Source organism: Tribolium castaneum, chromosome 8 (assembly GCF_031307605.1).
Source record: "Tribolium castaneum strain GA2 chromosome 8, icTriCast1.1, whole genome shotgun sequence".
Lineage (NCBI taxonomy): Eukaryota > Metazoa > Arthropoda > Insecta > Coleoptera > Tenebrionidae > Tribolium > Tribolium castaneum.
Genome location: NC_087401.1, coordinates 15301357 through 15325485, shown reverse-complemented (window position 1 = coordinate 15325485; position 24129 = coordinate 15301357). Strand labels below are relative to the sequence as shown.

General features: G+C 29.6%; 4 protein-coding genes and 1 non-coding gene across 5 annotated transcripts; 3 read left to right on the top strand and 2 right to left on the bottom strand.

Moving 5' to 3' along the window:
- The first annotated feature begins 798 nt into the window (after positions 1 to 798).
- Positions 799 to 8593, top strand: LOC658506 (cytochrome P450 6BT1). The gene is made up of 3 exons (XM_064358382.1): positions 799 to 2080; positions 8017 to 8268; positions 8328 to 8593. Exons 1-3 carry the CDS (start codon positions 1009 to 1011, stop codon positions 8495 to 8497), a joined length of 1494 nt encoding a protein of 497 aa, XP_064214452.1. The 5' UTR covers positions 799 to 1008; the 3' UTR covers positions 8498 to 8593.
- LOC658587 (farnesol dehydrogenase) lies at positions 8509 to 12081 on the bottom strand. The gene is made up of 3 exons (XM_064358383.1): positions 11501 to 12081; positions 8702 to 8854; positions 8509 to 8654 (listed from the first exon to the last, which is right to left on the bottom strand). The coding sequence occupies exons 1-3, from the start codon at positions 12056 to 12058 to the stop codon at positions 8616 to 8618; spliced, it is 750 nt and encodes a 249-aa protein (XP_064214453.1). The 5' UTR covers positions 12059 to 12081; the 3' UTR covers positions 8509 to 8615.
- A 40-nt stretch (positions 12082 to 12121) lies between these two features.
- Positions 12122 to 14832, top strand: LOC658671 (farnesol dehydrogenase). The gene is made up of 5 exons (XM_965035.5): positions 12122 to 12280; positions 12330 to 12396; positions 13865 to 14259; positions 14313 to 14468; positions 14764 to 14832. Exons 1-5 carry the CDS (start codon positions 12173 to 12175, stop codon positions 14803 to 14805), a joined length of 768 nt encoding a protein of 255 aa, XP_970128.4. The 5' UTR covers positions 12122 to 12172; the 3' UTR covers positions 14806 to 14832.
- On the bottom strand, positions 14825 to 16178 carry LOC103312190 (uncharacterized). The gene is made up of 4 exons (XM_008192204.3): positions 16033 to 16178; positions 15752 to 15986; positions 15567 to 15706; positions 14825 to 15161 (listed from the first exon to the last, which is right to left on the bottom strand). Exons 1-4 carry the CDS (start codon positions 16094 to 16096, stop codon positions 14851 to 14853), a joined length of 750 nt encoding a protein of 249 aa, XP_008190426.2. The 5' UTR covers positions 16097 to 16178; the 3' UTR covers positions 14825 to 14850.
- Positions 16179 to 18883: 2705 nt separating this feature from the next.
- On the top strand, positions 18884 to 23527 carry LOC103312185 (uncharacterized). The gene is made up of 3 exons (XR_010335160.1): positions 18884 to 19536; positions 19586 to 19724; positions 23069 to 23527. It is a non-coding gene; the product is annotated as an uncharacterized LOC103312185 (transcript).
- The last annotated feature ends 602 nt before the right edge of the window (positions 23528 to 24129 follow it).

Sequence of the window (24129 nt, the reverse complement as noted above, 5' to 3'; positions counted from 1 at the left end):
ATTTCATCATTTCTACAGCGAGTTTTGCTGTTTTTAAGCAGAATAATATTTCAAATCTACTGTTTTTACCAAACTAGCTTTTAAAGCGTTATTTTCGAAGCCAGATAAAGCGATTTTAAGGCTTATTTAGCCAGTTTTTGCCTTTTTTGCACAAGAAATCGCCCGAAATCAAATAATTTCAACAAAATTGATAAATTACATCGTCGTTTTCAAGAAAGTTAAGGCGATTTTACCTTTTCTACAACGAGTTTTGCTTTTTTTTAAGCAAAAAATCATCTCAAATCAAGTGTTTTTAATTATACTGATGGTTAAATCGGCGTTTTCGAAACCAAATAAAACCATTCCAGGCTTTAGTCAACAAATTTTTAATATTTTAATTGCTTAAAACCTACTGATATCTACAAAATTGGTGATTAAATCGTCGTTTTCAACAAAGCTAAGGCGATTTCAGCTTTCCTACAACAAGCTTTGTTGTTTTTAAGTAAAAAATCATTTCAAGTCAAGTGTTTTTAACTAAACTGATGTTTAAATTATCGTTTTCGAAGCCAGATAAAGCAATTTCATGTTTTATTTAGCAATTTTATGCCCTTTTCTATATTTCTAAAACTATCTAGAGCCTTGAGACAAAATGACGTCAACTGCCTTGATTTTAAAATTTTTTTTTCTATTTTTATCAATATTTTGTTTGAATGAGTTTTTTTTGAAAAAATTGCTAACATATAAACAAAAATATGTGACTAAAACTTATAGATAACTAAAAAACTATTAAAAATTTGCTACTTTTTAACCGCCAATCAATTTCCACCTCAAAATAGCCCCATTTGTTCCACAATTTTGGAATCCCCACCACTGATACCACTTATCTCACGTAATTTTTTCCTAATAGTCTCGATACGACAATATCCATAACTAAACCAAAATCCCCCGATTAAGATAAACCACGTCCGCTGGCCAAAACGTGCCCAAAAACGCCCATTCAAGCACCAACACTTCATAGTTTTAGTTGCAATGTTGCTCCTGGCCGAATCCTTGATAACCCTAGTGCTCCTCCTCATCGCCTACTACAAATTCTCCTTCCAGTACTGGAAGCGCCAAAATGTCCCGTTCATCCAGCCCAGCATCCCCTGGGGCAACTACCCCAGCGCCCTCAAGCGCCAAGACAACTTCGGCGAGTTGGTGGTCCGAATGTACCACCAGATGAAGAAACAAGGCCACAAATACTTCGGAATTTACTTATTTTTCCAGCCTTGCTTCGTCCCAACTGACCCTAAATTCATCAAACTTATTCTAGCCAAAGACTTCCAGCACTTCAACTTCCGCAACTTCTACTACAACGAGAAGGACGATCCAATCAGCGCCCACTTGCTGTCGCTGAATGGGGAAAAGTGGAAGCGGTTGCGCAGCAAACTAACGCCGACTTTCACAGCCGGGAAGATCAAAATGGTGTTCAAAATCTTCGTAGAGTGCGGGAAAATAATCGAGCACACTTTGGAACACCACGCCCAGAACAGGACCTCCTTCGATGTCAAGGAGATGTTCTCGAGCTACAGCACCGATGTCATTGTCAACTGCGCGTTTGGAGTTGAAGTTGACCGGTTGAAGAAAACCGAGTTTAAAAACTACTCGCAGAAGGCGCTGGATTTCAACACGCGCAGGTGCATTGTCATGTACTTGGGGGCGGTTTTTCCCAAATTGTGCCGCAAGCTGGGCTTTCGCCAAATTGCAAAGTCAGCGGGGGATTTTTTTATTAACATAGTCCGTAACACGGTTGAGTTTCGCGAAAAAACCAACACGATTCGGAACGATTTTCTCCAACTTTTGATCAATCTTAAGAATGATGAGAGTGATGATTGGGGACAGTTTAGTATCGAAGAAGTGGCGGCTCAATGTTTTATTTTCTTCTTGGCTGGTTTTGAAACTTCAGCTACGACGATGTCGTTCGCTTTGTACGAAATTGCAGCTAATCCGCACGTTTATGAGCAAATTATGGACGAAATGAGGAGAGTTTTGGATAAATATAATGGTGAGATGTGTCATGACGCCATCAAGGAAATGACATATCTTGGACAAGTTGTTGATGGTAATTTTTTTTTCAAATAATTTTTTTAATTTAATTTGTTTTCAAGAAAACTAGTGACTGAGTAGCCGTTTTCGGTCAAACTAAAGCGTTTTCACTTTTTCTACAACGAGTTTTGTTGTTTTTAAGCAAAAAATCGTTCAAATTTCAGTGTTTTTAGTTAAATGGTTCTTAAATCGTCCTTTTTTTGAAGCCAGATAAAGCGATTTCAAGGTTAATCCAACAATTTTTTTCGTTTTTGAGCAAAGAATTGTTCAAAATCAATGAATTTCAACAAAACTTTTTTTTTGACGCCTGATAGAGCGATTTCAAGTTTTCTTCAGCAAGTTTCTTTGTTTTTGAGCAAAAAATTTTTCAAAATCAATTGATTTTAACAGAACTGGAAAATAAATCGTTGTTTTCGACTAAGCTAAAGCGATTTCACCTTTTCTACAGCGAGATTTTGTTGTTTTTCAGCAAAAAATCGTCCAAAATCTAGTGTTTTTACTAAACTGGTTCTTAAACCGTTCTTTTTGACGCCAGATAAAGTAATTTCAAGTTTTATTCAGCAAGTTTTTTTGTTTTTGAGCAAAACATCGTCCAAAATCTACTGTTTTTACTAAATTGGTTCTTAAACCGGTCTTTTTGATGCCAGGTAAAGCGATTTCAAGCTTTATATAGCAAGTTTCTTTGTTTTTGAGCAAAAGATTCTTCAAAATTAATTGTTTTTAACAGAACTGGAAAATAAATCGTTGTTTTCGACTAAGCTAAAGCAATTTCACCTTTTCTACAGCGAGTTTTGTTGTTTTTGAGCAAAAAATCGTCTAAAATCTAGTGTTTTTACTAAACCGGTTCTTAAACCGGTCTTTTTGACACCAGATAAAGCGATTTTAAGCTTTATATAGCAAGTTTCTTTGTTTTTGAGCAAAAGATTCTTCAAAATTAATTGTTTTTAACAGAACTGGAAAATAAATCGTTGTTTTCGACTAAGCTAAAGCAATTTCACCTTTTCTACAGCGAGTTTTGTTGTTTTTGAGCAAAAAATCGTCTAAAATCTAGTGTTTTTACTAAACCGGTTCTTAAACCGGTCTTTTTGACACCAGATAAAGCGATTTTAAGCTTTATATAGCAAGTTTCTTTGTTTTTGAGCAAAAAATTCTTCAAAATTAATTGTTTTTAACAGAACTGGAAAATAAATCGTTGTTTTCGACTAAGCTAAAGCAATTTCACCTTTTCTACAGCGAGTTTTGTTGTTTTTGAGCAAAAAATCGTCCAAAATCTAGTGTTTTTACTAAACCGGTTCTTAAACCGGTCTTTTTGACACCAGATAAAGCGATTTTAAGCTTTATATAGCAAGTTTCTTTGTTTTTGAGCAAAAAATTCTTCAAAATTAATTGTTTTTAACAGAACTGGAAAATAAATTGTTGTTTTCGACTAAGCTAAAGCAATTTCACCTTTTTTACAGTGATTTTTGTTGTTTTTGAGAAAAAAATCGTCCAAAATCTAGTGTTTTTACTAAACTGGTTCTTAAACCGGTCTTTTTGCTGCCAGGTAAAGCGATTTCAAGCTTTATATAGCAAGTTTCTTTGTTTTTAGCAAAAAATTTTTCAAAATTAATTGTTTTTAAGAGAACTGGAAAATAAATTGTTGTTTTCGACTAAGCTAAAGCAATTTCACCTTTTCTACAGCGAGTTTTGTTGTTTTTGAGCAAAAAATCGTCCAAAATCTAGTGTTTTTACTAAACTGGTTTTTAAACCGTCATTTTTGATGCCAGGTAAAGCGATTATTCAGCAAATTTCTTTGTTTTTAGCAAAAAATTCTTCAAACTTAATTGTTTTTAACAGAACTGGAAAATAAATCGTTGTTTTCGACTAAGCTAAAGCAATTTCACCTTTTCTACAGCGAGTTTTGTTGTTTTTGAGCAAAAAATCGTCTAAAATCTAGTGTTTTTACTAAACCGGTTCTTAAACCGGTCTTTTTGACACCAGATAAAGCGATTTTAAGCTTTATATAGCAAGTTTCTTTGTTTTTGAGCAAAAGATTCTTCAAAATTAATTGTTTTTAACAGAACTGGAAAATAAATCGTTGTTTTCGACTAAGCTAAAGCAATTTCACCTTTTCTACAGCGAGTTTTGTTGTTTTTGAGCAAAAAATCGTCTAAAATCTAGTGTTTTTACTAAACCGGTTCTTAAACCGGTCTTTTTGACACCAGATAAAGCGATTTTAAGCTTTATATAGCAAGTTTCTTTGTTTTTGAGCAAAAAATTCTTCAAAATTAATTGTTTTTAACAGAACTGGAAAATAAATCGTTGTTTTCGACTAAGCTAAAGCAATTTCACCTTTTCTACAGCGAGTTTTGTTGTTTTTGAGCAAAAAATCGTCTAAAATCTAGTGTTTTTACTAAACCGGTTCTTAAACCGGTCTTTTTGACACCAGATAAAGCGATTTTAAGCTTTATATAGCAAGTTTCTTTGTTTTTGAGCAAAAAATTCTTCAAAATTAATTGTTTTTAACAGAACTGGAAAATAAATCGTTGTTTTCGACTAAGCTAAAGCAATTTCACCTTTTCTACAGCGAGTTTTGTTGTTTTTGAGCAAAAAATCGTCTAAAATCTAGTGTTTTTACTAAACCGGTTCTTAAACCGGTCTTTTTGACACCAGATAAAGCGATTTTAAGCTTTATATAGCAAGTTTCTTTGTTTTTGAGCAAAAAATTCTTCAAAATTAATTGTTTTTAACAGAACTGGAAAATAAATCGTTGTTTTCGACTAAGCTAAAGCAATTTCACCTTTTCTACAGCGAGTTTTGTTGTTTTTGAGCAAAAAATCGTCTAAAATCTAGTGTTTTTACTAAACCGGTTCTTAAACCGGTCTTTTTGACACCAGATAAAGCGATTTTAAGCTTTATATAGCAAGTTTCTTTGTTTTTGAGCAAAAAATTCTTCAAAATTAATTGTTTTTAACAGAACTGGAAAATAAATCGTTGTTTTCGACTAAGCTAAAGCAATTTCACCTTTTCTACAGCGAGTTTTGTTGTTTTTGAGCAAAAAATCGTCTAAAATCTAGTGTTTTTACTAAACCGGTTCTTAAACCGGTCTTTTTGACACCAGATAAAGCGATTTTAAGCTTTATATAGCAAGTTTCTTTGTTTTTGAGCAAAAAATTCTTCAAAATTAATTGTTTTTAACAGAACTGGAAAATAAATTGTTGTTTTCGACTAAGCTAAAGCAATTTCACCTTTTTTACAGTGATTTTTGTTGTTTTTGAGAAAAAAATCGTCCAAAATCTAGTGTTTTTACTAAACTGGTTCTTAAACCGGTCTTTTTGCTGCCAGGTAAAGCGATTTCAAGCTTTATATAGCAAGTTTCTTTGTTTTTAGCAAAAAATTTTTCAAAATTAATTGTTTTTAAGAGAACTGGAAAATAAATTGTTGTTTTCGACTAAGCTAAAGCAATTTCACCTTTTCTACAGCGAGTTTTGTTGTTTTTGAGCAAAAAATCGTCCAAAATCTAGTGTTTTTACTAAACTGGTTTTTAAACCGTCATTTTTGATGCCAGGTAAAGCGATTATTCAGCAAATTTCTTTGTTTTTAGCAAAAAATTCTTCAAACTTAATTGTTTTTAACAGAACTGGAAAATAAATCGTTGTTTTCGACTAAGCTAAAGCAATTTCACCTTTTCTACAGCGAGTTTTGTTGTTTTTGAGCAAAAAATCGTCTAAAATCTAGTGTTTTTACTAAACCGGTTCTTAAACCGGTCTTTTTGACACCAGATAAAGCGATTTTAAGCTTTATATAGCAAGTTTCTTTGTTTTTGAGCAAAAGATTCTTCAAAATTAATTGTTTTTAACAGAACTGGAAAATAAATCGTTGTTTTCGACTAAGCTAAAGCAATTTCACCTTTTCTACAGCGAGTTTTGTTGTTTTTGAGCAAAAAATCGTCTAAAATCTAGTGTTTTTACTAAACCGGTTCTTAAACCGGTCTTTTTGACACCAGATAAAGCGATTTTAAGCTTTATATAGCAAGTTTCTTTGTTTTTGAGCAAAAAATTCTTCAAAATTAATTGTTTTTAACAGAACTGGAAAATAAATCGTTGTTTTCGACTAAGCTAAAGCAATTTCACCTTTTCTACAGCGAGTTTTGTTGTTTTTGAGCAAAAAATCGTCTAAAATCTAGTGTTTTTACTAAACCGGTTCTTAAACCGGTCTTTTTGACACCAGATAAAGCGATTTTAAGCTTTATATAGCAAGTTTCTTTGTTTTTGAGCAAAAAATTCTTCAAAATTAATTGTTTTTAACAGAACTGGAAAATAAATCGTTGTTTTCGACTAAGCTAAAGCAATTTCACCTTTTCTACAGCGAGTTTTGTTGTTTTTGAGCAAAAAATCGTCCAAAATCTAGTGTTTTTACTAAACCGGTTCTTAAACCGGTCTTTTTGACACCAGATAAAGCGATTTTAAGCTTTATATAGCAAGTTTCTTTGTTTTTGAGCAAAAAATTCTTCAAAATTAATTGTTTTTAACAGAACTGGAAAATAAATTGTTGTTTTCGACTAAGCTAAAGCAATTTCACCTTTTTTACAGTGATTTTTGTTGTTTTTGAGAAAAAAATCGTCCAAAATCTAGTGTTTTTACTAAACTGGTTCTTAAACCGGTCTTTTTGCTGCCAGGTAAAGCGATTTCAAGCTTTATATAGCAAGTTTCTTTGTTTTTAGCAAAAAATTTTTCAAAATTAATTGTTTTTAAGAGAACTGGAAAATAAATTGTTGTTTTCGACTAAGCTAAAGCAATTTCACCTTTTCTACAGCGAGTTTTGTTGTTTTTGAGCAAAAAATCGTCCAAAATCTAGTGTTTTTACTAAACTGGTTTTTAAACCGTCATTTTTGATGCCAGGTAAAGCGATTATTCAGCAAATTTCTTTGTTTTTAGCAAAAAATTCTTCAAACTTAATTGTTTTTAACAGAACTGGAAAATAAATCGTTGTTTTCGACTAAGCTAAAGCAATTTCACCTTTTCTACAGCGAGTTTTGTTGTTTTTGAGCAAAAAATCGTCCAAAATTTAGTGTTTTTACTAAGCTGGTTCTTAAACCGGTCTTTTTGACACCAGATAAAGCGATTTTAAGCTTTATATAGCAAGTTTCTTTGTTTTTGAGCAAAAAATTCTTCAAACTTAATTGTTTTTAACAGAACTGGAAAATAAATCGTTGTTTTCGACTAAGCTAAAGCAATTTCACCTTTTCTACAGCGAGTTTTGTTGTTTTTGAGCAAAAAATCGTCCAAAATCTAGTGTTTTTACTAAACTGGTTCTTAAACCGGCGTTTTTAAAGCCATCTAAAGCGATTTTAAGCTTTATTTAGTAAGCTTTTTTGTTGTTGAAGAAAGAATTGCTTAAAATTAGTTGTTTTTAACACAACTGGCAATTAAACAGTCGTTTTCAAATAAACTAAAGTCATTTAATTTTTTTTTACAGCAAATTGTATTGTTTTTAAGCAAAAAATCGTCCAAAATGTAGTAATTTCAAGCTGTATTCAGCAAGTTTCTTTAATTTTGAGCAAAAATTTGTCTAAAATAAATTGATTTCAACAAAACCGGTAATTAAATTTTCGTTTTCAAATAAACTAAAGCAATTTCACTTTTTCTACAGCGAGTTTAGTTGCTTTTAAGCAAGAAATTGTCCAAAAATCTAGTCTTCTTAGTAAATTGGTTCTTAAATCGTCGTTTTTGAAGCTAGATAAAGCGTTAATAAGCTTTCTTTAGCCAGTTTCTTTATTTTTAGGCAAATAATTGTCCAAAATTAATTGATTTTAACAAAACTGGAAATTAGATCGTAGTTTTGTTGTTTTTAAGCTAGAAATTGTCGAAATTTTGTAGTAATCTGGTTTTTAAATCGCCAGATAAAGATAGTTTACAATTTTTTTACCACATGATAATTTATACTAATTGGACTTTGTATTTTTGGTTTTAGAAACTTTAAGGATTCACTCGCCGGCTTATGCCGTCTCAAGGACTTGTACACAGGACTATCACGTCCCGGAAACCAATATCGTGCTAAAGAAAGGTTTCCAGGTTTTGATCCCGATTCGGGGGATTCACAGTGATCCCGAATTTTACCCAGAACCGGAGAAATTCAAGCCGGAACGCTTCCATCCCGATAATAGACAAAATATTGAACCGTATAGTTATCTACCGTTCGGGGAAGGACCGCGAATTTGTATCGGTTAGTAATAATAATAATACAAATGATGTTTTTTAATTGTTGTTTATTGGGTTATACAGGGTTGCGGTTCGGACACATGGAAGTCAAGACAGCTCTAGCTGTGGCCTTGAAAAACTACAAGTTTAGTGTCAGCTCTAAAACTAGGGTTCCGTTTGAACCGAATCCTAAAAGTTTGTTGTTTGATGTCCAAGGAGGGATTTGGCTGGATTGTGAAAGGATTTCAAGTTAAAAAAAAACAAAAAGAAATAATGTTTTTTCTTATAACGCTTATAATATTTATAAGTAACTGAAATGGTCTTGTCATCAATAAAAATTTTTTCCTTGTGTATTTTTTTTTTCGTGTTTTATTAGAGGGAACCTGTAGGTCGGATTGTAAGTTCAGTGACCTGAAACCAAAATTACGGAGAAATTGTTATTTAGTGCATAAATTTACTTGGACGTGTGGAGGCGTCCCCAAGACGTAGGCAACAGCATTGGCGATGTCCTCAGGGTGCAGTTTCGGGGCCAATTCTATCACTTTAGCCAGTTGTTCGTCTGCGTCAAAGCATCGGATAATGTCAGTTTCGACCAAACCTGGGCTTAAACTCTACAAAAAAACACTCGTTTTACTCCATGTTTTGGATTCTCCAAATGTTTTCAATTGGATTCATGTCTGGAGGGTGAAAAAGCGCCCCAATTATTAAAAGTGTGACCTTTTTAAACTTTCTGAAGCAATTACTAAAATAATTTAGAGTTGAAAAACGATCTCAGTTAAAACTTTTCCATACCGACAGTGTAGATTTTAATTAGTTGTGTGAAACTTCTACTTTCTTAGGATTCGTAGTTTTTGTGTAATATATTAAAAAAAGTGTGTTTTCGTCAAAAATAAATCAAATTATTTTACAAACTAAGCAGAATCGACCATTTTATTCGCATTTAAGGCGAAATCCTGCTCTGTGAGAAAGACCAGCCCTTAAACCGGTTCACTGGTGTTTTATTTGTTCTAAGAATGAGTAATTGACCAATAAAAATATAAAAATCACCTACTACTATTTAATTGGTGCACAAAAAATTGCAAGACGATTAAAGCCTTTGTCATTGGACATCGGAGAGATATTCCACTCCCAACTGTAAAACAGGCCAATCACAAGACGTTCACAACTGAACAAAAAATTGTGATTTGATTATTTTATAAATGTCGGCCAAACCACCTGGAATTTCGTTGTTTTCTTATGAAATTACAAGTTTTCTATTACACTTGGATTCAAAAATCAAAAAAAAAATTGATTCTCGCAATTAATTCATGTTTAAACTCAAACATTTCGCAAGTTTTTTAGCAATAACTAAATTATTTTGCAAGGTTTCTTCACAAAACGCAAACTTGTACCAAATTAGGTCAAAAATCTTTATTCTTTTTAGACATTAACTTAGGCATTTAAAATTTATTAATCTTTGAGAAGCAAAAATAAAAAATTTGGTGAACCATTTAACATTTTCAAGTTATTCAACTTTCAACAATTTTTTATGTTCTCAGAGTTTCAGCTTTCTAATTTCTTTATTTTTTATTTTTCATATTAATTTTCTAGATTTTTCAGTTTTTCGTTATTTTACTGTTCTATAATTTTAGTTTTTCACTTTCTTTTTATTTGCAGTCTATAGTTTTTTAATTTATTGTTCTTTCAGTCTTCCTGTTTTTTTCTTTTTTTTTCTTTAGTCGTTTGAGTAATTAGCGATAACTTTTTTATATTTCTATATTTTTCTATATTTTTATGTATTTTTATATATTTTATATTTTTCGAAAAACAAAGAATTACAATAGATTACCAAAAAAATCGTCTAAAAACTTACCTAACCTTCAAATTTGTTTATTAAAAAATGTCGAGTGATCAAAGTAGGCGTTCGTTTATAGACGCGTCATTTTAATTTTGGGTGACTGTACTTACCTATTTTTTTTTTTAGGTCCACGAATTGACCATCAAACCAGTTGGGGAAATGTACTAAGTAACAAATAAAAACTATCACAACTTTTTTTTTTATTTATTAACTCATTCTACATTATCGAGCATTTCACTGAGTGGCACTTTGTCGAAAAATTTTCCAGCTAAACTGACGGTAATTTCCGTGAAAAAACTCTCGTAACCACTTTTCACATAATTGAAAATCGCTTGCCAGTTGTCGTTAAGCACCTTATTAAACATATCGGAAAATTCCTGACTACGATTTTCCCGATTTTGGAAATTCATGTAAAGTAGAGCAGTTTTTTGAAGTGTCACTTTTCCGTCTATAATTCTCAAATAAGTGACCCCTTTTTTCGTGTATTTTTCCAGCGGGAAGAAGGCTACACCTGTCACATTCTCTGGACAAAAATAGTATACAAGACGATGAAGACATTGTTCATCTACAATCTATACTGTCGTGTATAATACATTTTTTTAAACCCTTCAAATTAATATTTGAAATTTGTAAATTTATAAAAAAAATGTCGCTTTTATTATACAAGACGATGAAGACATTGTCCATCTATAATCTATACTGTCGTGTATAATACATTTTTTTTAAACCCTTCAAATTAATATTTGAAATTTGTAAATTTATAGAAAAAAAATGTCGCTTTTATTATACAAGACGATGAAGACATTGTCCATCTACAATCTATACTGTCGTGTATAATACATTTTTTTAAACCTTTCAAATTAATATTTGAAATTTGTAAATTTATAGAAAAAAAATGTCGCTTTTATTATACAAGACGATGAAGACATTGTCCATCTATAATCTATACTGTCGTGTATAATACATTTTTTTAAACCTTTCAAATTAATATTTGAAATTTGTAAATTTATAGAAAAAAAATGTCGCTTTTATTATACAAGACGATGAAGACATTGTCCATCTACAATCTATACTGTCGTGTATAATACATTTTTTTTAAACCTTTCAAATTAATATTTGAAATTTGTAAATTTATAGAAAAAAAATGTCGCTTTTATTATACAAGACGATGAAGACATTGTCCATCTATAATCTATACTGTCGTGTATAATACATTTTTTTTTCAAACCCTTTAAATTAATATTTAAAATTTGTAAATTTATAGAAAAAAAAAGTCTTTAGTCTTTTGAGTAATTAGCGATAACTTTTTTATATTTCTATATTTTTTTTATTTTATTATATATTTTTATATATTTTTTATATTTTATATTTTTTCGAAAAATTACAATATAATTTTTGTAAAAATAAAAATTTGACTTACAGTGACTCTAATTTTGCTCCCCTCTCTCCTCAAATCCAGCCTCAAAGTTTCCGCCAGGGCCGTAACGGCATGTTTAGACGCAAAATAAACATTCATAAGTGGAACATCCGTTACTCGATGACCTGCCACACTATTAACATGAATAACATGTCCCTCATCTCCATTCTCCCTCATTAATTTAAGCGCCTCTTTCGTCGTAATAGTAAGAGCCAGAACATTAGTATCCAAAATTTTCCGAAAAATTTCACTTGGCCCATCAATCAAACTTGCCGGTTTGGCAATTCCTGCGTTATTGACCAGCACGTGGACGGTCCCCAGGTGCCCCCTGACCCACTCAAAGGCCTTGATAATGTCTTCTTCGGCCGTAACGTCGGCTTGAAGTGGGTGAAACTTCCCGGGAAAATTTTGCAGTTTGGAGGCGAGCTCTTGGAGTTTGTCCAACCGGCGCGCCACCCCCACCACCTGGAGCCCGTCTTCGACGAGTTTTGCCGCGATGGCGGCGCCGATCCCGGCACTGGCTCCGGTTACGAAAGCCACTTTACCGCACCAACGGTTCATTGCAACTGAGGTCAAGTTTGAATGGATGCGGTTTTTTCAAAACCGAAAATTAGAGGTCGCAGCCTTCACTTTGCGCACCAGTGGCTTTTAGTTTGGTGGCAGTCTCTGGGCGCAATGGTCGTGTCTATGGATAGATGGGTGGGCAAGGTGGCTGTGGTGACGGGCGCTAGTACGGGAATTGGGGCGGCGATTGCCAAACAGCTCGTTTCCAATGGGATTATTGTAAGGAAGTGGTGAAAAAATTGTTTAGATTCTTTAAATTGTTCTTCAGGTCGTTGGCATTGCTCGGAGAGTTGAACTCGTCCAAGAGCTGGCGCAGGAACTGGGCGACAGGAAAGGTAAAAAGTGGAGAACCGTTTTGGTTTTTTAGTGTTTTTTGGTGTTTTCTGGTTCTAGTTGTTTGGTTCTTTTCTAAGTAACATACTTACTTTTTATAACAATCGTAGAAAAATCGTGTTATTAAAGATTTTTTGAAAATTTTTGAGTATTTTTTTGACAACAGTACAAAAGTTTATAGATTTTTTTGTGCTAAATTTAAATCTGAAAGTCGTTTCGGTTTATTGGTCTAAGTCACCTTGGTAATGAAGAACAATCTTGTAGAAGTTCTCCGACTTTAAGGAATATACTCTCAAGTATTATTTATATTTTTTTGGAATAACAAGTAAAATTTTTGCTATGGTTTGTTTTAAGGCAAATTATATTCGTAATCGTTTACTAATTTTTACAGAAAATAAAGTTTATCACAAGCTTTTGATAAAAAAAAAAATAAACTCTAGAAATCACTTTTTAGACGTTTAATATATTTTTGAATTTTCTCAAAATATTTTTCCAAAAAAGCTTATTATAAATTCTTCTACAGAAAAAACTGTAAACCAACGAACACTTTTTAGGGCTTTAATAAGGCTCTAGAATCTCTGAGAGCAGGCGGAAACATTTTATATGTAGATTTTTAATTTTTACTGTTTTTTATAAAAAAATGTATGTTGAAAAATATTTTTTTTTTGAAATAAATTGACAATTTATATTAATTTTTTGATTTTTTAAAAATTATTTTAGCATTAAATTACTAAATTTCAAGGCAATTTTTTTTTATTTGAAACTGATTTGTTTCTCTTTGTTTTAGTTTCTTATATAATTAATTTTTTCTATTATGATATTTTGAAAATCTGATCTGTCTAGAGTGTTATTAGGTGTTTTCAAGCTATGATAAAAATTGTACCATGTAATTTATACCTTACTTTCTAATAGTAGGTATTAGAAAAAAGTAATAAAATTTAAATTTACATAAATAATGTTATAACAAAAAAAAATTCGACTGAAGTTTTTCAAATGTCTTTTTTATAATTTTTTTATCCTATAAAAGCCGAAATAACTTTACTTTAGGACGGATTAAGAATTTTTGAGTTTTTTAATAATGGAAGATTTTTTCAGAAATTGTGTCTTTAAGAGTTAAATTAATTATTAATTAATCATTAATTTCTTGTTCATTTTAGGTCCAAATTTAAAACTCATTTGGTTTTTCGTTTTTTAATAATTACTTTTTTTCCGAAAATTTTATTTGCCTTAAATTATGTTGACGCCCATAATTTATCTTTTTGAAATTTAAAAACAAAATATTAAAGTCTATTGAATTGTCCTTCAATAAACCTTCGAAAAAAGCAGTCTTTCATCCAATTTATTTTTTTGATAAGAGATTTCATGGCTTTATACAAATATTTTTGTAATTGTTTCGGTAGCAATTTTTATTTTTTGAGCTTAAAACTGTACATTTTTTTATAACTTTTCACTCATAATTGTTCACTTTAGGTAAACTCCACGCGTATAAAGCCGACGTTTCGAAAGAAGACGACATCCTCAAGGCCTTCAAATGGATTGAGGAAAATTTGGGCCCCGTACACATACTAATAAACAATGCAGGAGTTGCTAAAGAAACAACTCTAGTAGATGGCGATACCGAAGCTTGGAGAAACGTCCTTGACGTAAACGTCCTTGGTTTATGTATTGCAACAAGAGAGGCAATCAAAAGCATGAAAAAACATGATATAAAAGGGCATATCGTTCACATTAACAGCCTGTGTGGGCATAGAGTGCCCAATTTTCCAGGCATGAATATTTACCCAGCTTCTAAACACGCAGTCACTGCACTTACAGAAACTTTAAGACAAGAATTGAATTTTGTTGGCTCCAAAATTAAAATCACGGTAATAAAAATTTTCAAAACAAAAAAATTAATTTAATAATTATTATTTTTTAGAGCGTTAGTCCTGGTCTAGTAACCACTGAAATGACAACTCTCAATAAAAACCTAGATCCTGAGAAGAAGGCAATTGTTGATAAGTTTCCAGCTCTGGAGACTGAAGATATCGCAGATGGCGTTATCTACGCTTTGGGCACCCCTGAACACGTCCAGGTACAGTCACCAAAAATGAAAATGACGCCTCCATAAACGATTCCTGTTCAAAATTTTTGTTCCAAAATCTGTTTTTTTTTTCAGCTAGAAAATTAAATATTTTGCAAAATTTTGTTAAAAACTTACAAAACTTTACGTAATTATTTCGGAAAAACTGCCAACAATTACCAAAAAAATCGTTCTTAGGTAATCTTCAAATTTGTTCATTAAAAATTGTCGAGTGATCAAAGTAGGCGTTCGTTTATAGACGCGTCATTTTAATTTTGGGTGACTGTACTTACCCATTTTTTTTTAGGTCCACGAATTGACCATCAAACCAGTTGGGGAAATGTACTAAGTAACAAATAAAAACCATCACAACTTTTCTTTTTTATTTATTAACTCATTCTACATTATCGAGCATTTCACTGAGTGGCACTTTGTCGAAAAATTTTCCAGCTAAACTGACGGTAATTTCCGTGAAAAAACTCTCGTAACCACTTTTCACATCATTGAAAATCGCTTGCCAGATGTCGTTAAGCACCTTATTAATCATATCGGAAAATTCCTGGCTACGATTTTCCCGATTTTGGAAATTCATGTAAAGTAGATCAGTTTTGGGAAGTGTCACTTTTCCGTCCACAATTCTCAAATGAGTGAGCCCTTTTTTCGTGTATTTTTCCAGCGGGAGGAAGGCCACACCTGTCACGTTCTCTGGACAAAAATAGTATACAAGACAATGAAGATATTGTTCATCTACAATCTATACCGTCGTGTATAAGACAATTTCTTTTCAAACCCTTCAAATTAATATTTGAAATTTGTAAATTTATAGAAAAAAAATGTCGCTTTTATTATACAAGACGATAAAGACTTTGTTCATCTACAATCTATACCGTCGTGTATAAGACAATTTTTTTAAACCCTTCAAATTATTATTTGAAATTTGTAAATTTATAGAAAAAAAAAGTCGCCTCTATTATACAAGACGATAAAAACATTGTTCATCTAAAATCTATACCGTCGTGTATAAGACAATTTTTTTTCAAACCCTTTAAATTAATATTTTGGAATTTGCAAATTTATAGAAAAAAACACTTTAATTGTTAACTTTCTTACTTAACAAAAGGGTGGCGTCGCCCTTGCCATGGACCGGAATCAGTAGCAATTGGCCCTCGAGCTGGTACTGGGCCAAAATTTTAAACTGGGGCATCGTTATCGTAAAATTCAAGTGCATTTGACTTGGGTTTAAGCTCAAACTGTTTTTGGTTATAATTTTTTTTTGGTTTAATTCTTATACTTACTCTGCATTTTGCACAATTCCTTTCGTAAATCCATAAAGTTTTGCATTTTGGAAATTTTCCTGGACGCCCACTGGGCCCGTCCCTGCGCCTATTGAGAACTTTTCAACCATCAGAGGGTCCAGTGATGGTAGTCCAACCATCGGATGGTTAAGCTGGACCAGAGCGGTTTGAATGGCTTCAGTTAAACACTGGTTAAAGTTTGGGTTTTTATAATCACATTTTTTGAAACTTGAAGCTGGAAAAAAATCATTTCGGGTTTTGATATTTTATTGGACACTTACGTAGTTTAGTGCAAAATGTTGAAATGAGCGAATGAAATATTAGTGTGGTGTATAAAAGCTTCATCTTGGTGGTAAATACTGGTTATGAACCAGTTCGGTGAAATATTTATGCAGTGGTTTGATTTGCGTCGTTTGTGACAATTATTATTATTATTTGAACATTTGTATGAAGTGGTAAATACATAATTGCCTGCAAACTTAATTTATTTTTATGTTTGTGCTTGTTGATGGGTTAGAGTCCAGATGGAAATAAATAAAATTATATTTAATTATAGATAGTACAACACTTGTACTTGTGATACAACCTGTCTGAACATTTCTGTGAACAGATATATCAAAATTTCATTTTTTTTAAATCGTATTTATTGTAAAAAAGATTAAAATCAAACAGAACTTGTTTCGTGTTTACATAAGTACAATTAATTGTTTTAATTCAGACTATTTGTCTTTGTTAATAACTTGTTAAATAAAACACATGTGTTTTTTGTTTAGTGTTAAAAAAAGTACGAGGATCAGGTGGATTAGTTAAAAAGTTTAAAAAAAATACATGCAAGTAATTCCATTTCCGTTAATTTAAAAGTCTACAATAATAATTCCAAAAAAAAAAACACAAATAATTTCAGTAACTAACTGAATTTATTGAATAATTCTCAGCTATTACATTCTACTGCATTCCAAAAATGTGTAATACAACTAATTTTAATAATCTCAAAAAATTCTAGTTCTAATAACTTTATAAATTTTAAAGACAAACAGTTTTATTCTTCGACACTGTCAAAATTTACGGTTTTTCTCCTGTGTAAGGAAGTTTTGACAACTGTTTGGCATTTCTCAGTACGAAACGTCAAATTATTTTTAACAAATTTAAAGCAATTTTAAGCCTTGCTGAGTCTATTTCGAAGAATAAAATGTTGTATTCAACTCGTTTTTGTGTAAATCGGTTCATTTATTTCGCCTCGTGGATGATAAACCACTCGTTTTCACTCGTGGTTTAAAAATCCACTCGTGAAATAAAGCGTCCGATTTACACTCAAACTCATTAAATAAATAACTATTAATAACTTGAAGCAATTTCAATTGAATTTTAAAAATTTGGAAAACTAATTTAAATTTAATTTTATTTAAATTTCAATAATTCTAATATTTCACGGTAATTTTTACTGTAATTTCGAGAATTCCAACTTTAATTTTCGTAATTTGAATAATTCTTTTAATTCTAATTAATTGTCATGTTTTTAAGGCAATTTAACGATGTAATTATAAAAAAATTAGCAGATCTAACGAGAGTTCTAGTAATTTACAAATATAATTCCATAAATTTTAAAGATAATTTTAATAGTTTTACCAACTTGAAGCAATTTCAATAAAATTTCAAAAATATTTCAAATTAGTACAAAATTTAAACTTGTTTTCTAAAATTCTAATAGTTCTAATATTCCACGGTAATTCTGACTGTAATTTAAAAAAAATTAACTTAATTTTTGTAATAATTTTTTAATTCTAATTATTTTTTGTGTTTTAAAGAAATTTAATGATATAAAAAAATCAGTAAAACCAACAAAATTCTAGTAATTTACAAATATAAATTCATAAATTTCAAAAAAATTTCAAATTAGTTTAAATTTGAAACTTGTTTTCCAAAATGATTGTAATATTCCACGATAATTCTTACTGTAATTTCAAAAATTCCAACTTAATTTTCGCAATTCCAATGATTCTTTAATTCTAATAAATTTTCATGTTTTTAAGTAATTTAACGATGTAATTATAAAAAAATCAGTAAATGCAACAAGAATTCTAGTAATTTACAAATATAATTCCAAAAATTTCAGAGATAATTTTAATAGTTTTAGCAACTTAAAGCAATTACAATTAAATTTCAAAAGAATTTCAAATTTGTTTTTATTTTAAACTTGTTTTTTAAAATCCTAGTAATTTAAATAATTCACAGTAATTCTTAGTGTAATTTCAAAAATTCCAACTTAATTTTCGTAATTCCATAGTAATACCATAATTCTCTAATTCTAAATAATGGTCATGTTTTTAACGCGATAATTATAAAAAATAGTTAATTCAATTCTTGTAATTTACAAATATAATTCCATAAATTCTAAAGATAATTTCAATAATTTTAATAACTTCAATCAATTTCAATTAAATTAAAAAAAATTGTAAACGTTATTTATTTTTTTTTTAATTTCAATAATTCAAATATTACATGATAATCCTTACTGTCGTTTCAATAATTTCAATTTAATTGTCGTTATTCATTTTTATGTTTTTATGAAATTTAGCAATAATTAATTATAAAAAAAATTAGTTAAAATTTTTTTTAGTAATTTACAAAAATAATTCTAATATTCCACGGTTATTCTTACTGTAATTAATAATTATAACTTTATTTTTGTAATTCCAAAATAATTCTAATAATTCTTTATGATTTCAAATGTTTCTTTAGAAATTCCACGATAATTAGGAAAAAAAAAATTGTTAATCCATCGAGAATTCTAGTAATTTACAAACATAATGTAATAAATTCCAAAGATAATTTTTATACTTAGTTTTAATAACTTGAAGCAATTTTTTTGGTTCTAAAATTAAGATAATTTTAATATTTTACGGTAATTCTTATTGTAATTTTAAGAATTCCAAGAAATAATTCCAATAATTCTCTAATTTACTATTCTAATAATTCTAACTAATTCACATGTTTTTAAGAAATTCCTCTAGAAATTCAAAGACAGCTATGAAAAAAATTAGTTAATCTAACAGGAATTCTAATAATTTACAAATAATTCCATAAATTCCAAACATATTTTTATTATTTTTAAATAAATTGTAGCACTTCTAATTAAATTCCTAAAAATTTGTGCAAGTTATTCTAGAATTATAACATTCCCTCGGAAAAGTGTGAAGAAAAATACGTTTAAAAAATCGTTTCAAAACGCTTCCAAGGAAAAAATACATTTTTTTCTTTTTTTATTGAATTAAAAGGATATTATTAAGATACACATATGTAGTTATACACTGATGACTTCCTTACAACAAAATTAATAAACCAATTTACATTTTAATTGTGCGTAAACATTGTTAAACGAAATTTAGTACAACACAGTGAAGGCAGCTCCTTCACTTTCATACAGATCGTCTCAAATGTAGGAAATAACCCACAAATCGAACAATTAATTAGAGAAATCTGATTGCTTCCAACCAGTGGCCGACGACTCATCATCGACAGGAATTTCAGCCTCCGAGTAAACACACCGCAGAACAAACACTTTTTACACAACTATTACTTTCGTCCAAATTTGAAAGGCTCATCTCTAGGTCGCAAAAGTGAAACGGGTGTTTATGGACGTACACAATTACTTAATAGAAAATTAATTGCCCGAAAGCTCGGAATTCCTTGGTAATTAAAAATGCACAAACTGAACGGGTTTTTGATTTCCCGCGGTGAAAATTTGAGTTATTGTCGTTCGAAGTGCAGACGCGATGAGTCGTTTCGTAAGTTTTCAAAAGTGACGCAACAAAAACCAGATAATTTGTCTTTCAGAATTTCCTTTTCGTTCTGTTTATGGTCGCGCTGGCGGAGAGCTCGCTGGTTGCGAGGTTCACGTCCAATCCGTTTTTCCTGCGCCATTTCAGCGGGGTTTATGAGAGGCCAGCATATGTGCCAATTTTGTCAAATTCAGGTAATTTTGATTGCGTAAGGAATTATTACAATTTCTAGAAACATCTCTAGTAATTTGTTCACTCGCTACTTTCTACATAATTAATAACTCATCATGAATAACGAGCCTAAATGAAGTATTATCATCTGAATAATGGAGCTACCGGCTTTTTCAGCGATTGTGCAATTGCTGAAAATGTATCACAGCCTTCAAACACGAAATCGCTAATTGCGAATAAACATTAACGGTTACCACATTGCGTGTAACAATTTTGTAATTATTTGGAGAAGAAAAATCAAAAAAGTGGAACTATCACTTTGGGTTATATCACAGTTTGTTTCAGATGACTAGAGATCTTAGGAAATGTTTGACTCATAATTTTTTGGGATTTTTTCACACTCAAAAATTTTTTGGTTTTGTTAAAATGAAAATATTTGACTCAATTTTTCTTTCTTTATGTTAGTTTAATATTTAGTTTAAGAACAATACAATTTGGTAGTTTGTTATTTTTTTTAATTTTCAGCTTTTACATTCTAAGTTTCTCTATATTTCGTATTAATTTTCTAAATTTTTCTGTTTTTCAAAGTTTTACGATTTTATCATTTTATAGTTTTTACTTTGCATTCTATAGTTTTCTAATTATTTTTTAGTCACTTATTAGTTCTTCAAAATCACAAAGTCGCTGTCTTTTCAGTAATTTTTTATATCAGTTTTCAAGTTTTACATTTTTTTTTCTAGAATTTAATGCTTAATTTATAAGTGTTTCTTTTTTTTTTTCGTTTTTCGTGTTTCAGCGTTTTAATTTCTTAGTGTTCAAGTTGCATTTTTATTTCAGTAATTTAAAAAAAAAATTAGAAAAAGTTAATAATTTCAAATAATTCCCAATAATTCGCATTATGTGCACAACTAATTCTAGAAAAATTTCACCGAAATTTTAGACATTCCAAAATAACAATTTTAATTAGGAATTAATTTCTGTAATTCTAACTTAATTACTAAAATTCCAACTTAATTATCGTAATTCCAAAATAATTTCTTTAATTATTTAAAATTATAACAAATTCTACGTAATTTTTATACCATTTAAACTCGGATAAAACCAACAAAATTTCTGCAATTCAAAAAAAACGGTGATTTACAAATATTTCCTGTAAATTTTTAATTTCTAAAAATAATTGTAATAATTACAAATAATTTTAGGCAATCCAAATTAAATTTAAAAAATGTAAAAGTACAACTAATTATTATATCAATTCAAAAAAAATCTTCAATAATTTACAGTAATTCTAAAGTAATCTAAATAATTCTAATTTAATTTTCGTAATTCTAAAATAATCTCTTTAATTATTCGAAATTTTAGAAAATTTAACGTAATTTTTATACCACCTAACCTCGGGTAACATCAAAATTATTCCACCAATCCAAAAAAACAGTGATTCGGAAATAATTTTTGTAATTTCCTAATAAGATAATTTTAATAATTACAAATAATTCTAAGCAATTTCGATTATATTTCAAAAATGCATAAATGCAACTAATTTTAATTAAAAAAATTCAATAATCTACAGTACTTCAAAAATAATTTAAAAAATTCCAATGTAATTTTCGTAATTCTAAAATAATTTTTTTAATTATTTCAAATTATGAGAAATTTAACGTAATTTTTACACTACGTAATTTTGGATAAAACCAAAAAAAATCCAGTTATTCAAAAAAAACAGTGATTTACAATTATTAGTCTTTTTAATTCCCTAATTTCTAAAAATAATTTTAATAATTACAAATAATTCTAAGCAATTCTAATTATATATTAAAAATGCATAGATACAACTAATTTTAATTAGGAAAAAAATCCAGTTATCTACAGTAATTCAAAAATAATTTAAATAATTCTAAAGTAATTTTCGTAATTCTAAAATATTCTTTTAATTATTACAAATTATGAGAAATTTAACGTAATTTTTACACTACGTAATTTTGGATAAAACCAAAAAAAATCCAGTTATTCAAAAAAAAACAGTGATTTACAATTATTAGTCTTTTTAATTCCCTAATTTCTAAAAATAATTTTAATAATTACAAATAATTCTAAGCAATTCTAATTATATATTAAAAATGCATAGATACAACTAATTTTAATTAGGAAAAAATCCAGTAATCTACAGTAATTCAAAAATAATTTAAATAATTCTAAAGTAATTTTCGTAATTCTAAAATATTCTTTTAATTATTTCAAATTATGAGAAATTTAACGTAATTTTTACACTACGTAATTTTGGATAAAACCAAAAAAAACAGTTATCCAAAAAAACACTGATTTACAATTATTAGTCTTTTTAATTCCTTAATTTCTAAAAATAATTTTAATAATTACAAATAATTCTAAGCAATTCTAATTATATATTAAAAATGCATAGATACAACTAATTTTAATTAGGAAAAAAATCCAGTAATCTACAGTAATTCAAAAATAATTTAAATAATTCTAAAGTAATTTTCGTAATTCTAAAATATTCTTTTAATTATTTCAAATTATGAGAAATTTAACGTAATTTTTACACTACGTAATTTTGGATAAAACCAAAAAAAATCCAGTTATTCAAAAAAAAACAGTGATTTACAATTATTAGTCTTTTTAATTCCCTAATTTCTAAAAATAATTTTAATAATTACAAATAATTCTAAGCAATTCTAATTATATATTAAAAATGCATAGATACAACTAATTTTAATTAGAAAAAAATCCAGTAATCTACAGTAATTCAAAAATAATTTAAATAATTCTAAAGTAATTTTCGTAATTCTAAAATATTCTTTTAATTATTTCAAATTATGAGAAATTTAACGTAATTTTTACACTACGTAATCTCGGATAAAACCAAAAAAAAAACAGTTATTCAAAAAAACACTGATTTACAATTATTAGTCTTTTTAATTCCCTAATTTCTAAAAATAATTTTAATAATTACAAATAATTCTAAGCAATTCTAATTATATTTTAAAAATGCATAGATACAATCTACAGTAATTCAAAAATAATTTAAATAATTCTAAAATAATTTTCGTAATTCTAAAATAATTTCTTTAATTATTTCAAATTATGAGAAATTACCGTGAATTTTACACTTTGTAACCTCGGATAAAACCAAAATAAAACCAGTTATTTAAAAAAAAACAGTGATTTACAGTTATTGGTTCTTGTAGTTCTCTAATTCCTACAAATAATTGTGATAATTACAAATAATTCTAAACAAATTTAAATAATTCTAATTTAATGATTGTAATTTCTTTGTAAAAAAATTTTAATAAATAACATAACAAAATTAGAAACAATATAAATTAAGTTTTTATTTTGCCTACTGTAGAAATTCCGCTCTCTTCAAACGACAATGAAGAAACAGATCAGGAAGAAAACACGTTCGAGCCAACTGTCTTCAATAGTGAAGAAAGCAGTGAAGAAGTTAGTGACAACACGGAACCAGTCATACCAATTTTTAAAATCCTGCCACTGTACGAAAAAACTCAAGTTTTTCGAAAAATTGAACCAAAAATAACAAGTCGTGCCAACCAAATAGCAGTGACTTATTATTTCAACAGTTTGCCACACTTTGAAAGCTCACACGTTTTCCGCACCGTGGTGGCCAGAAATGAAGAACTTGGGGCTAATTTTCGCATTTTGCCTCACTTTGACGCCGCTCGTTTCGCAAGAAGAAGACTAGTTAGAGTAGTGAAGAAGAAAAAAGTGGAATTTGGGCAAAGGCTCCGACCTCGCATTGAGGATTTTTCTTCAATGCAAAATTCGTTGTAACAATAATTTAAGTAAATAAAACTAGTGTTTGTTGTAATTTATTGTCGCAATAATGATCCAAGGCCTGTTTCCCAACCGCGATAGGCTCGAAATTTGAGCGTTGATTAGCGACGTTATGTCATCGTGAATGCTTCATCTTCTTCAATGAAGAAAAAATATTATAGCCAGTGAAGGTAGCCAAGTGTGCAATTAAGTGAAAGTTATATAAGCAATAGTTGGTTTTGTTACAAAAGCTGGGCAAACAGCGATTTTCGAAAAGTGGCCAAGTGCCGTTTTGGCCGATTGTGCAAGAAGAAAGCCTTGGTCGTGATTCAATTGTTATGGATTGTTTCGAAATCGCCGGACGACTTTCACTTGTTTTGTGGACGCCGCTTGCTCTGATTTAATTGCTTGTCGAGGGCTCATCACGTGGGAAAAATTCCTGGGTTGCGAAAGACGATTAAGTGACCCGACCATGATCAAGGACGATGGGTTTTCAATGGAATGGAGGAGAAATTGGGTTTGGACGTGATGGGTTGATTGGGAGATAAGGCGCTGAAATGTGGGCCAATTAGAGGCGTCGTTTAATGAATAAAAAATATCAATTTTTGTCTTTTCTTTTCTGAATATGATGTAACG

What these genes read in the sequence shown, in the direction of transcription:
- LOC658506 (XM_064358382.1), top strand. Translation starts at nt 1,009, where the DNA reads ATGTTGCTCCTGGCCGAATCCTTGATAACCCTAGTGCTCCTCCTCATC. An exon ending in TCTTGGACAAGTTGTTGATG is followed by an intron (nt 2,081 to 8,016) that starts GTAATTTTTTTT and finishes TTTTGGTTTTAG; the next exon opens with AAACTTTAAGGATTCACTCG. An exon ending in AGGACCGCGAATTTGTATCG is followed by an intron (nt 8,269 to 8,327) that starts GTTAGTAATAAT and finishes TGGGTTATACAG; the next exon opens with GGTTGCGGTTCGGACACATG.
- LOC658587 (XM_064358383.1), bottom strand. Translation starts at nt 12,058, where the DNA reads ATGAACCGTTGGTGCGGTAAAGTGGCTTTCGTAACCGGAGCCAGTGCC. An exon ending in GGAGCAAAATTAGAGTCACT is followed by an intron (nt 8,855 to 11,500) that starts GTAAGTCAAATT and finishes GTTTTTTTGTAG; the next exon opens with AGTTTAAGCCCAGGTTTGGT. An exon ending in GGACGCCTCCACACGTCCAA is followed by an intron (nt 8,655 to 8,701) that starts GTAAATTTATGC and finishes TTTTGGTTTCAG; the next exon opens with GTCACTGAACTTACAATCCG.
- LOC658671 (XM_965035.5), top strand. Translation starts at nt 12,173, where the DNA reads ATGGTCGTGTCTATGGATAGATGGGTGGGCAAGGTGGCTGTGGTGACG. An exon ending in GGAACTGGGCGACAGGAAAG is followed by an intron (nt 12,397 to 13,864) that starts GTAAAAAGTGGA and finishes TGTTCACTTTAG; the next exon opens with GTAAACTCCACGCGTATAAA. An exon ending in GCACCCCTGAACACGTCCAG is followed by an intron (nt 14,469 to 14,763) that starts GTACAGTCACCA and finishes ATTTTTTTTTAG; the next exon opens with GTCCACGAATTGACCATCAA.
- LOC103312190 (XM_008192204.3), bottom strand. Translation starts at nt 16,096, where the DNA reads ATGAAGCTTTTATACACCACACTAATATTTCATTCGCTCATTTCAACA. An exon ending in AACATTTTGCACTAAACTAC is followed by an intron (nt 15,987 to 16,032) that starts GTAAGTGTCCAA and finishes ATTTTTTTCCAG; the next exon opens with CTTCAAGTTTCAAAAAATGT. An exon ending in GGAATTGTGCAAAATGCAGA is followed by an intron (nt 15,707 to 15,751) that starts GTAAGTATAAGA and finishes AACCAAAAACAG; the next exon opens with TTTGAGCTTAAACCCAAGTC.